General features: G+C 57.4%; 5 protein-coding genes across 5 annotated transcripts; 1 reads left to right on the top strand and 4 right to left on the bottom strand.

Annotated features, from left to right (window-relative positions):
• Positions 1-576: 576 nt before the first annotated feature.
• Positions 577-2,386, bottom strand: SDRG_15988 (hypothetical protein). Its single transcript, XM_008622177.1, has 6 exons — positions 2,280-2,386; positions 1,770-2,235; positions 1,620-1,720; positions 1,455-1,573; positions 875-1,408; positions 577-825 (listed from the first exon to the last, which is right to left on the bottom strand). Exons 1-6 carry the CDS (start codon positions 2,298-2,300, stop codon positions 621-623), a joined length of 1,446 nt encoding a protein of 481 aa, XP_008620399.1. The 5' UTR covers positions 2,301-2,386; the 3' UTR covers positions 577-620.
• Positions 2,387-3,327: 941 nt separating this feature from the next.
• On the top strand, positions 3,328-5,199 carry SDRG_15987 (hypothetical protein). The gene is made up of 6 exons (XM_008622176.1): positions 3,328-3,414; positions 3,462-3,915; positions 3,962-4,062; positions 4,112-4,230; positions 4,276-4,809; positions 4,863-5,199. Exons 1-6 carry the CDS (start codon positions 3,343-3,345, stop codon positions 5,059-5,061), a joined length of 1,479 nt encoding a protein of 492 aa, XP_008620398.1. The 5' UTR covers positions 3,328-3,342; the 3' UTR covers positions 5,062-5,199.
• Positions 5,081-6,635, bottom strand: SDRG_15986 (hypothetical protein). Its single transcript, XM_008622175.1, has 3 exons — positions 6,271-6,635; positions 5,759-6,229; positions 5,081-5,713 (listed from the first exon to the last, which is right to left on the bottom strand). The coding sequence occupies exons 1-3, from the start codon at positions 6,568-6,570 to the stop codon at positions 5,492-5,494; spliced, it is 993 nt and encodes a 330-aa protein (XP_008620397.1). The 5' UTR covers positions 6,571-6,635; the 3' UTR covers positions 5,081-5,491.
• Positions 6,636-6,947: 312 nt separating this feature from the next.
• SDRG_15985 (hypothetical protein) lies at positions 6,948-8,787 on the bottom strand. The gene is made up of 3 exons (XM_008622174.1): positions 7,998-8,787; positions 7,376-7,954; positions 6,948-7,327 (listed from the first exon to the last, which is right to left on the bottom strand). Exons 1-3 carry the CDS (start codon positions 8,776-8,778, stop codon positions 6,987-6,989), a joined length of 1,701 nt encoding a protein of 566 aa, XP_008620396.1. The 5' UTR covers positions 8,779-8,787; the 3' UTR covers positions 6,948-6,986.
• Positions 8,788-8,885: 98 nt separating this feature from the next.
• SDRG_15984 (hypothetical protein) lies at positions 8,886-10,881 on the bottom strand. The gene is made up of 3 exons (XM_008622173.1): positions 9,987-10,881; positions 9,364-9,942; positions 8,886-9,313 (listed from the first exon to the last, which is right to left on the bottom strand). The coding sequence occupies exons 1-3, from the start codon at positions 10,849-10,851 to the stop codon at positions 8,937-8,939; spliced, it is 1,821 nt and encodes a 606-aa protein (XP_008620395.1). The 5' UTR covers positions 10,852-10,881; the 3' UTR covers positions 8,886-8,936.
• Between the last annotated feature and the right edge of the window lie 36 nt (positions 10,882-10,917).

Below are 10,917 nucleotides of genomic sequence, written 5' to 3'. Positions count from 1 at the left end.
TGTCGGTGGCGTGGAAGCAGGCTTCGTTGAGGTTGTTGAGATGGACAATGTCGCCAAAGAGGTCGTCGGTGGTGCGCGAAGTCTCAGCTCTCGTCGCTTCATCGAGGTACGCGAGCCGACACGCGATACAAACCGACGAAGTGACGAGGCACAATAGCGAGACGAAGAGGCACACATGATAAAGGTGTTGGCCACCACTTTTTCTGCTCCCATGCACCGGAGCAGCGCTCATTTGGAAGGCCTTTTCAATCGCCATCGACAGGTTCGATCGGTCGTTCGGAATGGTATGTGTGAGCCGATGGGCGGCTAGGCCGCGGACACTCGACACTGCTAGCTTTATGGTGGAGACTGGATAGCTCTGCGACAGACCTAGCTTTCCACCCGTTTTATATCGGCATTAGTTCGTCTTGCCGAAATATTGGACCCCTCAAGTCAGAGTCCGGATGAGGCATAGTGACGGGTGGCAGCAGTGGCAGCCTGCAGGCGACGAAGATCAGGAACAAATGGCAAGGACATATGCTCTCGCAGGACACGATGGTCCAAAAGGGATCCGTCTTTGACGTGGGTCCACAAAAGACGAGACAACTAGACGACAACGACAATGAATTCTATTGGAACCGTCATGGCCGATTGTCAAACTCGGCGCGGACGTGGCGCATGGCGCGCTTAAAATCGCGCAACTGATCTTCGTACCGCCGCCGGCCATTCTCGCCGCGTTCTCGCCGCTCGGCCGGAGTCAGCGCCATGACCTGGTCGACCGCGTCGCAGATCGCGTCCGAGGTCACGTCCCACTCCATGCCGCCGTAGATGCTCAAGAGCTGGTTCCTACACAAGTAACAATCCATCTCAAGATCGCCAAACACGCAACACGTACGGGTTAGGGTCGAGACGGGACGCCTCAATGAGGACGCCAGAGGTTTCGTCGACAAACTCGTTCATGGGCGCGCCGTTTGTTGTCAAGACGAGTGCACCGGACGCTCTTGCTTGGTTGATGTAGTGGCCAAAGCCTTCCATTTTGCTCGGGCACAAGATCGCGCTCGTCTCGAGCAGCAAGCGGCCGAAATGCGCCACATCAATGTCCTCACCAAAGTGAAAGCGAATGTTGGTTGGCGCGCCATCGGTCCCAAACATCGCGTCGTAATCTTCCTTGACGCCACTGTACATGGAGTAAATGTCAATGGGCGGTAGGTCCGGTCGGCTCTGCCAGCACTGGAAGATGCCCTTTGTGTTCTTCTGGGCGCTGTGGCCGCTGGCGTGGAAGAATGTCATTTTCTCAAAGCTCCGGGGCTTGATGCGCGGCAGAGCCGGGTGCTTGGAATGGTGTGTGCGCGCGACGGTCGACGGATCTGACGACGTGTGCTGCACGTCAAAGACGGTCGTGTTTCGGGGATTCCCAACCTCGGCAAACCTACGTGCGTGAATCTCAAAACATGGCGTTGAGAGGGATGGCGCACCATTGCGTGAGCCGGTCGTAGGCATCGCGCGTCTTGCACAAGACAGCGTCAAAGCGCTGGTATTCCTTGGTTTTGAGCTCAAACATTTCGACATTGGGCATCAAAATGATCTTTTTTTCCTAAATTTGCATGAGCCCCGAGATACATGCATAGCAGTCGACGTACCTTGGGAAAATTGGGGCGGTCTGGAATGCCTTCGAGGTAGTGGTTCATAAAGATCATGGCCGTGTGCGGGCACAGGTCAAAGTAGCTAATGCTTTTGCGATCTATGCATGGCCATATCAGATATTTGGAGGTTGAGATTGGAGATTCGACCTTGGTAGTCGAATCGCAAGTCAAAGACCCAAATCGGCAGCGCGCGGGTTTTGAGAAACTTGACGTACGCCATGCCGTCTTCGCAGTAGCCGTGGTTGCGCAAACCTGGCGGCAAGAAGACGTCGACTTCCGGGCACTGCGCGAGAAACTGAATGAGCTGACTGCGCGGCGTGTCGTCGCGGGACCAGACAAAGTCGAGGTCGACTTCGGTGCTGTTGTACGTCCACGGAATCACCACGTCGCCAGCGTGGAAGCAGGCTTCGTTGAGGTTGTTGAGGTGGATGATGTCGCTGAGGACTTCATTGTCAAGCGTGTGGGCAAGGTGCGGGAGGTCGCGCCGGAGGCGGGCCGTGTCGGGCTGCTGCACGGCAAAGTGGTGCACCAACAGAAAGAGCGCGCACACGGCGAGGTATTGAAGGTACCGCCGGTGGCGCGCGCTGCGCGTCTCGGGGCGTCGATGCACCTTCTACGCAGCGGTGACCATGGTGCGGTGGGCATCGGCCGTCGTACCTCCGTGTCGGGACTGGACATGGTCAAAAACCAAATGGCGGCGATCCTTCCAACCCCGTTGGGATAGACAGTGTCGACGAGTTGCCGCCCAGCCAGTTTTATTGACCGGCCTCTAAAGTGCGCTTCCGCACCTAAGAAACGTGGCACAACGAGCGCATCTGGCGGGGTCCACCCAATCACCTGATCTCGATTGTCCGACGACGACGCCCGAAGAGCGGTGGCGGGGAGCTGGCCACCGCCTACTGCTCGCCTTCGTGACAGTCCTTTCCTGTCTGAGCGACTGCACAATGTATTTAAACAGGCGAAGAAATGGCGGCACGCGGACGTAGGACACGACTCTGGGACGGTGGCATGCACTCGCCTAGGTTCGCTCGTTGCGATCTTTTGTTGGATCCCACGACGTCGCTTCAAGACTTGAAGCAGCTCCGCATTCGATGCTGGTGCAGTCGACGCGATCATTTGTGTTACTTTGAGCGTCGGTGGATGCGCTAGAAGCCACATTGTCAGTCCCTTGTAATGGGCTGTGGTTTGCACGGAACGTAAGCTTAGTCTTCTGGTGTACTAGTAATAACAGTGTGGGTCTACTTCCGTCCGCGTTCGTATAGAATAATGTCATATAGCTTCTTCTTGTATTTGGCGCTAACAGTTGCAGCAAGGGTGTTGATGCCAGCAACGTAGCGGCGAGTCGATGGGTCCACGACCGGACGAGATTGCCGTTTGGGATGGGCATTTCCATTGGCTGAAATTACGCAAAAAGAGCCTCTTTTGAGCCAATCCGGTGCCTCTGCTTGTCAAGGATACAAACCAACCTGTGGCCAATACCATCGCGCGGCGTTGCCGGTGGACCAATGAAACGCCAGGATCCTTTCACTGAAATTACCGCCAACATCGTCTTGCCCACCGCCGTGGCGCCAAGCACGTCGCGCTACACGCCGCCGTCAACAGGCCGCGGGCAAAGGAAGCCAAGTGGCGACGAAGCCGCGTTGCCTTGCGCTCTGCGCCCGAGGCGGCAGCGCGCCGCTCGGCCACGTGCCAATTGCAGCGGCGATGAGCCCCCTGTGACATGTCAAATTACTCGCCGGTCGATCACAGGCCCAAGTCCGGTTTCCGCCACACCATGGCGGAGCACACGAAGGTGAACGACCCCGCCATCCTGACGCGTGTTCACCGCCTGCCGACTAGAGGACCTGGCTGCGTTTGCATCACTACTACTATGGCATCCTCCTCTGCGCGGCCGCGCTCGTGCTTCTCTTGCAGATGGTTGTGGGGGCGTCGCGCCTCCCAGCACCAGCGACGCGCATGAGGCGGCATGAATCGTCGAAAGAGCAAGCGCTGCTCGACCACATTGTGCACCTCAACAACCTCAACCACGCGTGCTTCAACGCCAAGGAGAGCGTGATCCCGTGGCAGTACAACAGCTCCGAGGTCGACCGGTCGGCCATGTGGCAGAGACCGACGTCCACGACGCCGGACGCGGCGCTTCTCGCGTACCTCGCGCAGTGCCCCGAGATAGACATTTACTTGCCAAAAGGGCTTCGCAACTACGGCTACTGCGAAGACGGCATGGCGTACGTCAAATTTCTCCACTCGCGCGCGCTGCCCGAGTGGGTCTTGGATCTCCGGTTCGAGTACCAAGGTACCGACATCGAAAAGGATCAAGAATCCCATGCTTGATGCATTAGGTCGCACCAACATGACGTACCTCCAACTGTGCCCGACGTCGGCCATTCTCTTTATGAACCACTACATCGAGGGCGTGCCGGACCGGTCCGATTTTCCGAAGGTAGGCTGCCTTGCGATTGTCTGTCAAATGCACAATTTGTCTAATATAGACCAAGAAGATTGTGCTCATGCCCAACGTCGAGATGTTTGAGCTCAAAGAAACGGAATACCACGGCGCCGACTATGTTTTGTGCAAAACCATTGACGCCTACGAACGCCTGACGCAGTGGTCCGCACCGGTCGCATCCACCGCGGTATTTCACATGCACCGTAGGTACGAAGACTTTGGTAACCCGCGCGGGACCCAAGTGCTCTACGTGCAGCACACGTCGTCGGACCCGTCCACGGTCGCTCGGCTCCATGCGGTCGCGCACCCCGAGCTGCCGCCGATCCAGCCAAAGGACTTTAGCAATATTACGTTCTTCCACGCCGGCGGGCACAGCGCACAAAAGAGCACGCGCAATGTGTTCGAGTGCTGGCGACAGCGCCCGCACCTCCCGCCCATTGACGTCTACTCGGTCAACCCCGATACGAAGGCGGACTTTGACGGTGTCTTTGGCGACGACGGCCCGCCTCCGAGCGTCCGATTTCACTACGGCGAAGACATTGAAGGCCCCGTGTTTGGTCGATTGCTCCTCGAGGCGAGCGTCATCTTGTGCCCGAGCAAGATGGAGGGCTACGGCCATTACATCAACCAAGCGAGGGCCTCGGGAGCGCTTGTCTTGACAACAAACGGTCCGCCCATGAACGAGTTTGTGGCGCCGGACGCTGGCGTGCTCATCAAGGCCCGCACGATGAAACCCAACCCGTATTTTCGTTTCGAGTGCTCGTTCTTGGTGATGATCGCTCGTGGTATCGTAGGAACCAGCTTTTGAGTATGTACGGCGCAATGGAATGGGACGTGCCGTCCGATTGGATCTGTGATGCGGTCGAGAAGGTGCTGGCGATGACGCCCGACGAGCGCGCACGCAGCGGGCGCAACGGCCGACGGCTCTACGAGAAGCAATTGCGCGAGTTTCAAGCCAACATGCGCAAGCTCCGGACGGCCTTTGTGCTCTAGCGACACGGGCAATAGTCCGTTTACGTAGATATGGACGTTAATAGCATTTGCATCTTACATGACGAGGCCCGGATCATGTCCCGTTGATCGCGTCAACGATGGCAACGGTCCATCACACGGCGCGTCAGAAGAACGACCCGCCAGTGTGCTTGCCTTTAGCGAGTAGAGATTTTTGGCAAGGACTCGCATCCGCCTTGTACTAGTACCGGTATGGACCGAGGTACACGTGCATTCAATGACGCTAAATCCCGCTGGCTGCATCGCGCTTCCGGTTGCTCCGCCGTCTACCGTGGTCGACCGCTTTGCATAGTCTCTTGGACGCAGGCTGGCCTTGGTCTTTGCTCACTCTACGTCCGTCACATGCAAGCAAGCATTGAAGAATCATAAAGGTTGGCAGCACTGGTTGATGATGCCTTTAGGTCTGGGAGAGTTAAGAGTTTGTGGCGAGCGACTTGAGAAAGGTGATGGCGCCCTTCTGGACGCCAATCGGTCGCTGCCCGTAATGATCGCCATCGAACGTCATGGGCGTGGCAGGGCCGCCGTACGCGTCATGCACGCGCGACGCCATAGTGGGGGGCACATACAAATCGTGGGATCCGCTGAAGAAGAGCGCAGGTACGTGGCACTTGCGACTTGCATTTTCCGGGTGCACCTAATGCGGCGCATAAGACTCGATGCCCTTTTCCAACTCTTGTACAGCGTCGACAGAGAAACCAGCGCGCGATTGGATGCTCTTGCGTGCGAGCGCCATTGTCATCCACAGCACAAATCCCGGAAGGTACAGTCCTTGGCTCTTGGCGTTTTCAAAGCAGCTCTGAATCATATCCGCGAGCGAGGTGTACGGGCTGTCGAGGACGAGGCCGGCCACAGTAGTGTCTCCTTCTGGCGCCATCGCGGTGAACTCGAGTGCTGTCGCCGCACCGAGGCTGTGGCCCCACAGAAAGACTTGCTTGTATGCTGGCTCCAACGCGCTTAATGTTGACAGCACAGCCTGCAGCTGCAACCGCTCTTCGAACCCGCCGGTGACAAATGGGCCCGTCGAGAGCCCGCAGCCGCCAAAGTCAAAGGCCGCAAAGGCGAATCCCGCACCGAGACATGCGTCACGTATGGGGATTGCATCGATCGACGACGCCATGTTGGAGTGCATGTAGACGACCAACGACCGGCCCTACAACGCCATTGTACACACGAGATGCGAGGGTTGAGTACCTCGTTGGCGGCGCGCCAGAGGTAGCCGCGCACGCTGTACGGCTCGTTGGTACTGACGCTGTTGCACACGACGTTGAAGTCGGTGCGCGTGATGCAGCTGTCGCCGAGCGTCCACGTCAACGGGCCGAGCTGGTCAAGGGTATACGTCTTGCGCGGCGGCTGGAGGAGCCACGAGATCATCTGGTTGTAGCCGCTCTGCACGGCCTGCGTGACGCTGAGGTCGCCACGGCCGCCGCGCTTGGTGAGCTCGGCCTCGAGCTCACCGTCGCCAAACACCTCGCACGATCCCGTCGCGCCCATGAAGAACGTGTCTGCACTGTCCGTTCCGGCGCTTGAAATAGTAAAACGGACGCAAGCTTGTGAAATTGCTCACTTTTGATTGGCCAGCACCGAAGATTGCCATGCGCAACCTGGCCTTTCTCAGGTCGAAACCCGCTCTTGGCTCTTGGCTCTTGGCGCTAAAAACACGGGTCCGATGCAGCAGTCGACGACTTGCCGCTGCTCGTCGAGAGCGCTGTGGCAAGTGCAAGTCTTTGCTCTCTGTGCGTCGATCAACTGCCGACCGTAGCCACCCCGCGAGGAGCCAACTCTACCCGTGTAATCGCTGGTTGACATGGTTGGCACGGTATTTTGCCGCTTCATCATGTACTAGCCACAACACGGTTGACGCTATTCGTTTGTGCAGTCATATTGTATATATGTATAGATTTGGCTCCTTAGTGAACATCTTCGACGTGCATGACCGGCTCAGCGGGCTGCAATTCGTTGACCGTCGGTGCGATTGTGTGGGGCTTTTTCATCGACCGGTCAAGTTTGGCGACGTCGGTCGTGGCACCCGGTGGTCCCATTGGTGTCGGCGCCGTTTTGGTTGGCGCAAGCCACGAAAAAAAATGCACCTGGCGCACCGAGTCGCGCGACGAGGTGCCGAGTGTTGTGACGCTGTTGCGCGAGCTTGCATGGGATCGCCGCGCCTTGCTCACAAGGCTCTCAAGCTTGCCCTTGAGGCGGCCCCAGCGCGTCGCCCGCGCGCGGGACCGCTTGCTCTTGTTGCTATTGTCTATATGACAAATCAAATGTGCGACCCTTGTCGACAACGATTACGTACTTTTCGCCACGTGGACAAAGAGCAAAATCTTGCGCTCGTCGTCCGAGATGGACTGCCGGCTCTTGGCATACGTATAGTAGTAGAGGGTCAAGAGCACTAAAATGGCGCTGATGCACGAGAGGAGGTACGCCGTGTTGCCTTGACAGCACACGATCGAGATCCAATTCATGCTCCACACGATCGCTGCGTAGTAGACTCCGGGCTTGCCGACCGGGCTTTTGAACTGCCGGGGTAAATGCTTGAACTCGCGCCTGAGGTAGAGGTACCCTGCACACTGCGCGAGGTAGGCCGAGAAGCCAAAGAACATGCAAATGTTGAAGAGCACTTCGCCTAACGTCGGGCTGTATGTGACGCAAAAGCAGAGGATGTAGCCAATGACCGAGCCGACGATCAAGGCGTTGGCTTGCGTGTGGTATGTTGGGTGGACGGCGCCGACCCAGACCGGCAGGAGCTTGGAGTTGGCGAGCGCCGAGAGGATGTTGGCATAGGCCAAGATAAAGCCAAAAATGGTCGCAAAGGTCGCGGGGATCGAGAACAAGGTCGCAACCTCATTCGAAATGCCAAACATCAAGGTGAACCCTATACGTGGATCAATAATCCGTCCTTGACGCTCGATTTCTACCGGGATTGAAGATGGCAACGACGCTGGGAAGGGCCGCAGCGCCTGGGGGCAAGCTCACAGCAACGAAAAAGACACTGATGCCCGTGAGACACAGAGCGAGGACGCACGGGATTTGGCCGCGCGGAATCACAATCTTGGGGTCGTGAATCGTATTGGCAAGCGTATTGAGCGACTCGACGCCAACAAAGAACCACGCGGCGAGCGGCATACTCGTGAAAAAGCTGGTGGCGCCGCCAACGGTGGCGCTACCTGCATACAAGTCGAAGCGAACAAACGAAAGCGACCCGACGCAGTAGAGCACTAAGACGCTGATGGAGAGGAACGCAAGGGCGCGCACGAGCAGCCAAAAGACTCGACCGCCGCGAATGTGAATGGCCACTGCTACGACGTAAATCGCGAGCCACACGAGCGGCAGATACGCATCCGAGAGGACTGGAAACACGATCTGGAGCATCTGCCCGAGCGTGAGCACGCTGCTGCTCACGTACGCAATGTACTCGAGGACTTCGCAACACCCAATGACAAAGCCCGAAAAGTACCCGAGGCAGCACCGGCTCAAACCGTACGCGCCGCCAGCAAAGGGCAGCGTCGATGTCATCTCGGCGATACTGAGCACGAGGCAAACGTACGCCGAGCCCATGAGTGCGAGTGCGAGGCCGTAGCTGGCGACGCCGGCAGTGAGCCCGGCGTTCCACGAAAAGTACTGACCGCCAATCACGATTGCGATCCCGAGCGACCAAATGTCCAAGGCCGAGGCGCGTAGAAGCGGCGGCGCGGTCATCGGTGGGCGAAACAGCACAGAAAAGGCGCACTGAACTATATATTTAGATGGCCACGTCCCTCCTGTCTACGACGTAACATCCTGCAAAGATACGATGACTGACGTGGTTGCACTGTGCGAAAAGGACACTCAATATATGTATCAGCGTCGCTGACGACTTAGTTGTATTCTTCGACAAGCAAGTTGTTCTCCTTGGGGGCCGAGAGCCTCGTGGACGCCGCTGGCTTGGCGGGACGAAAGCCTGGTATGTTGGTAGTGGGCATGTTTGCGGGCGGTCCATACGACGAGACTTGGCTTCGCGGCGTCAAGTGCACGACACGGTTGGGCTGGAGAAGCTGAAGGAACCGAAACGAAGCCCACCGTTGGCGCCACGGATGGATGGTTGTATTCACCGAGTTGCCCGTGGTCGAGACGCTCCGAGAGTGAGTTCGCAAGCTCCAAATGTGCCAGAACCACTCGAGCACACGCAGGACGGCTAGGGCCCAGCGCGGAAGTGTCTTTTGACGTGCCTTCTTCTTACGCTTGCGCTGGTTACCTACATTCAAGGAGCTCAGCCTGCACCGATCCATACGCGACAGAACCTACTTTTTGACACGTGGGCAAAGAAGAGAATTTTGCGCTCGTCGTCTGAGAAGGTTTGGCGGTGTTTGGCGTAGCCGAGGTAATAGACAATGAGTACCGTAACAATCGAGCTTACGACCGAAAGAAGGAACGCGGCGTTCTCCTGACAGCCCACGATCGAGATCCAATTCAAGATCCACACGATGGCCGCGTAGTAAACCCCGGGTTTGCCAACGGGACTCGTAAAGCTTCTCGGCAAGTGACCGAACTCGCGCTTGAGGTAGAGATACCCGGCACACTGCGCCATGTAGCAGGAAAAGCCAAAGAACATGCAAATGTTGAAGAGCTCTTTGCCCAAAGTCGGGCTGTAAGTGACGCAAAAGCAGAGGATGTAGCCCATGACCGAGCCAATTATGAGCGCGTTCGTTTGCGTGTGGAACTTTGGGTGGATGGCGCCGATCCAGAGTGGCAGCAGTCGCGAGTTTGCCAGCGCCGAGAGAATGTTGGCATATGCCAAGATAAAGCCAAAGATGGTCGCAAATGTTGCTGGGATTGAGAGAATCATCGCAATGTCTGCGGTCATGCCAAACATCTGGATGAACCCTACCCCTCGTTACTTTGATTTGCTCCACTTTGATTCATAGTACCTGGGTTGAAGACAGCGAGGACATTCGAGAGGAGGATCGCTCCCGGTGGCAAGCTCACGGCCACAAAAAAGACGGCAAAACCGCTGACAAACAGTGTGAGCACACACGGGATCTGGCCTCGCGGGATCACTTCCTTCGGGTTCTCGACCGTGCTGCACAGCGTGTTGAGGGATTCAATGCCGACGAAAAACCACGCCGCCAGCGGCATGTTGGTGAAGAACTCGCCAAACCCACCGACGACGAGATTGTCGACGCCGCCGCCGTACTCGGCGTAGCTCACAGCCGGCAGCGACCCCAAAAGGTAAATGACAACAATTAAGGTCGAGAGGACCGCAAGCACGCGGGTAAAATTCCAAAAGAACCGTCCGCCGATGACGTGAACCACGATCGCGAGGACGTAGATCGCGAGCCATACGAGCGGTAAATGGTCGGTTGAGATTACGGGAAAAATGACCTGCAGCATCTGCCCGAGCGTGAGCACGCTGCTGCTCACGTACGCAATGTACTCGAGCGCTTCGCAGCAGCCAATGACAAAGCCGCAAAAGTACCCGACGCAGCATCGACTGAGGCCGTACGCGCCACCCGCGAACGGCAGCGTCGCTGTCATCTCGGCCATGCTGAGGATGAGGCAGACGTACGCCGTACCCATGAAGAAGAGCGCGAGGGCGTTGCTCAAGACGCCGGCCGTGAGCCCGACGTTCCAGCAAAAGTACTGGCCACCGATCACGATCACGATGCCGAGCGACCAAATGTCGAAGGCGGACGCGGAAAAGAGCTTGACGTGGATGGTCGGCGCCAATAATCGGGGCACCGTCGACGCCGACGACGACACTGCAATCTTGGACGTGCTGGGCGCGGCCGACATGGTGCCAACGTGTGCCTTTTTATTAGTCACTCGGCTATGGAGACGGGGAGCTATTTCAAGCGCTTG

The sequence above is a fragment of the Saprolegnia diclina genome, assembly GCF_000281045.1.
Source record: "Saprolegnia diclina VS20 unplaced genomic scaffold supercont1.108, whole genome shotgun sequence".
Taxonomy (NCBI): domain Eukaryota; phylum Oomycota; class Saprolegniomycetes; order Saprolegniales; family Saprolegniaceae; genus Saprolegnia; species Saprolegnia diclina.
Note: the sequence above shows the minus strand (reverse complement) of the source record. Positions and strands in the feature narration are given on the sequence as shown.

What these genes read in the sequence shown, in the direction of transcription:
- SDRG_15986 (XM_008622175.1), bottom strand. Translation starts at nt 6,570, where the DNA reads ATGGGCGCGACGGGATCGTGCGAGGTGTTTGGCGACGGTGAGCTCGAG. An exon ending in TCTGGCGCGCCGCCAACGAG is followed by an intron (nt 6,230 to 6,270) that starts GTACTCAACCCT and finishes ATGGCGTTGTAG; the next exon opens with GGCCGGTCGTTGGTCGTCTA. An exon ending in CTGGTTTCTCTGTCGACGCT is followed by an intron (nt 5,714 to 5,758) that starts GTACAAGAGTTG and finishes GCGCCGCATTAG; the next exon opens with GTGCACCCGGAAAATGCAAG.
- SDRG_15985 (XM_008622174.1), bottom strand. Translation starts at nt 8,778, where the DNA reads ATGACCGCGCCGCCGCTTCTACGCGCCTCGGCCTTGGACATTTGGTCG. An exon ending in CGTTGCCATCTTCAATCCCG is followed by an intron (nt 7,955 to 7,997) that starts GTAGAAATCGAG and finishes ATCCACGTATAG; the next exon opens with GGTTCACCTTGATGTTTGGC. An exon ending in CTTTGTCCACGTGGCGAAAA is followed by an intron (nt 7,328 to 7,375) that starts GTACGTAATCGT and finishes TTTGTCATATAG; the next exon opens with ACAATAGCAACAAGAGCAAG.
- SDRG_15984 (XM_008622173.1), bottom strand. Translation starts at nt 10,851, where the DNA reads ATGTCGGCCGCGCCCAGCACGTCCAAGATTGCAGTGTCGTCGTCGGCG. An exon ending in CCTCGCTGTCTTCAACCCAG is followed by an intron (nt 9,943 to 9,986) that starts GTACTATGAATC and finishes AACGAGGGGTAG; the next exon opens with GGTTCATCCAGATGTTTGGC. An exon ending in CTTTGCCCACGTGTCAAAAA is followed by an intron (nt 9,314 to 9,363) that starts GTAGGTTCTGTC and finishes CCTTGAATGTAG; the next exon opens with GTAACCAGCGCAAGCGTAAG.
- SDRG_15987 (XM_008622176.1), top strand. Translation starts at nt 3,343, where the DNA reads ATGTCAAATTACTCGCCGGTCGATCACAGGCCCAAGTCCGGTTTCCGC. An exon ending in TCTCCGGTTCGAGTACCAAG is followed by an intron (nt 3,916 to 3,961) that starts GTACCGACATCG and finishes TTGATGCATTAG; the next exon opens with GTCGCACCAACATGACGTAC. An exon ending in CGCACGATGAAACCCAACCC is followed by an intron (nt 4,810 to 4,862) that starts GTATTTTCGTTT and finishes GTGGTATCGTAG; the next exon opens with GAACCAGCTTTTGAGTATGT.
- SDRG_15988 (XM_008622177.1), bottom strand. Translation starts at nt 2,300, where the DNA reads ATGTCCAGTCCCGACACGGAG. An exon ending in ACCGCCCCAATTTTCCCAAG is followed by an intron (nt 1,574 to 1,619) that starts GTACGTCGACTG and finishes ATGCAAATTTAG; the next exon opens with GAAAAAAAGATCATTTTGAT. An exon ending in TACGACCGGCTCACGCAATG is followed by an intron (nt 1,409 to 1,454) that starts GTGCGCCATCCC and finishes TCACGCACGTAG; the next exon opens with GTTTGCCGAGGTTGGGAATC.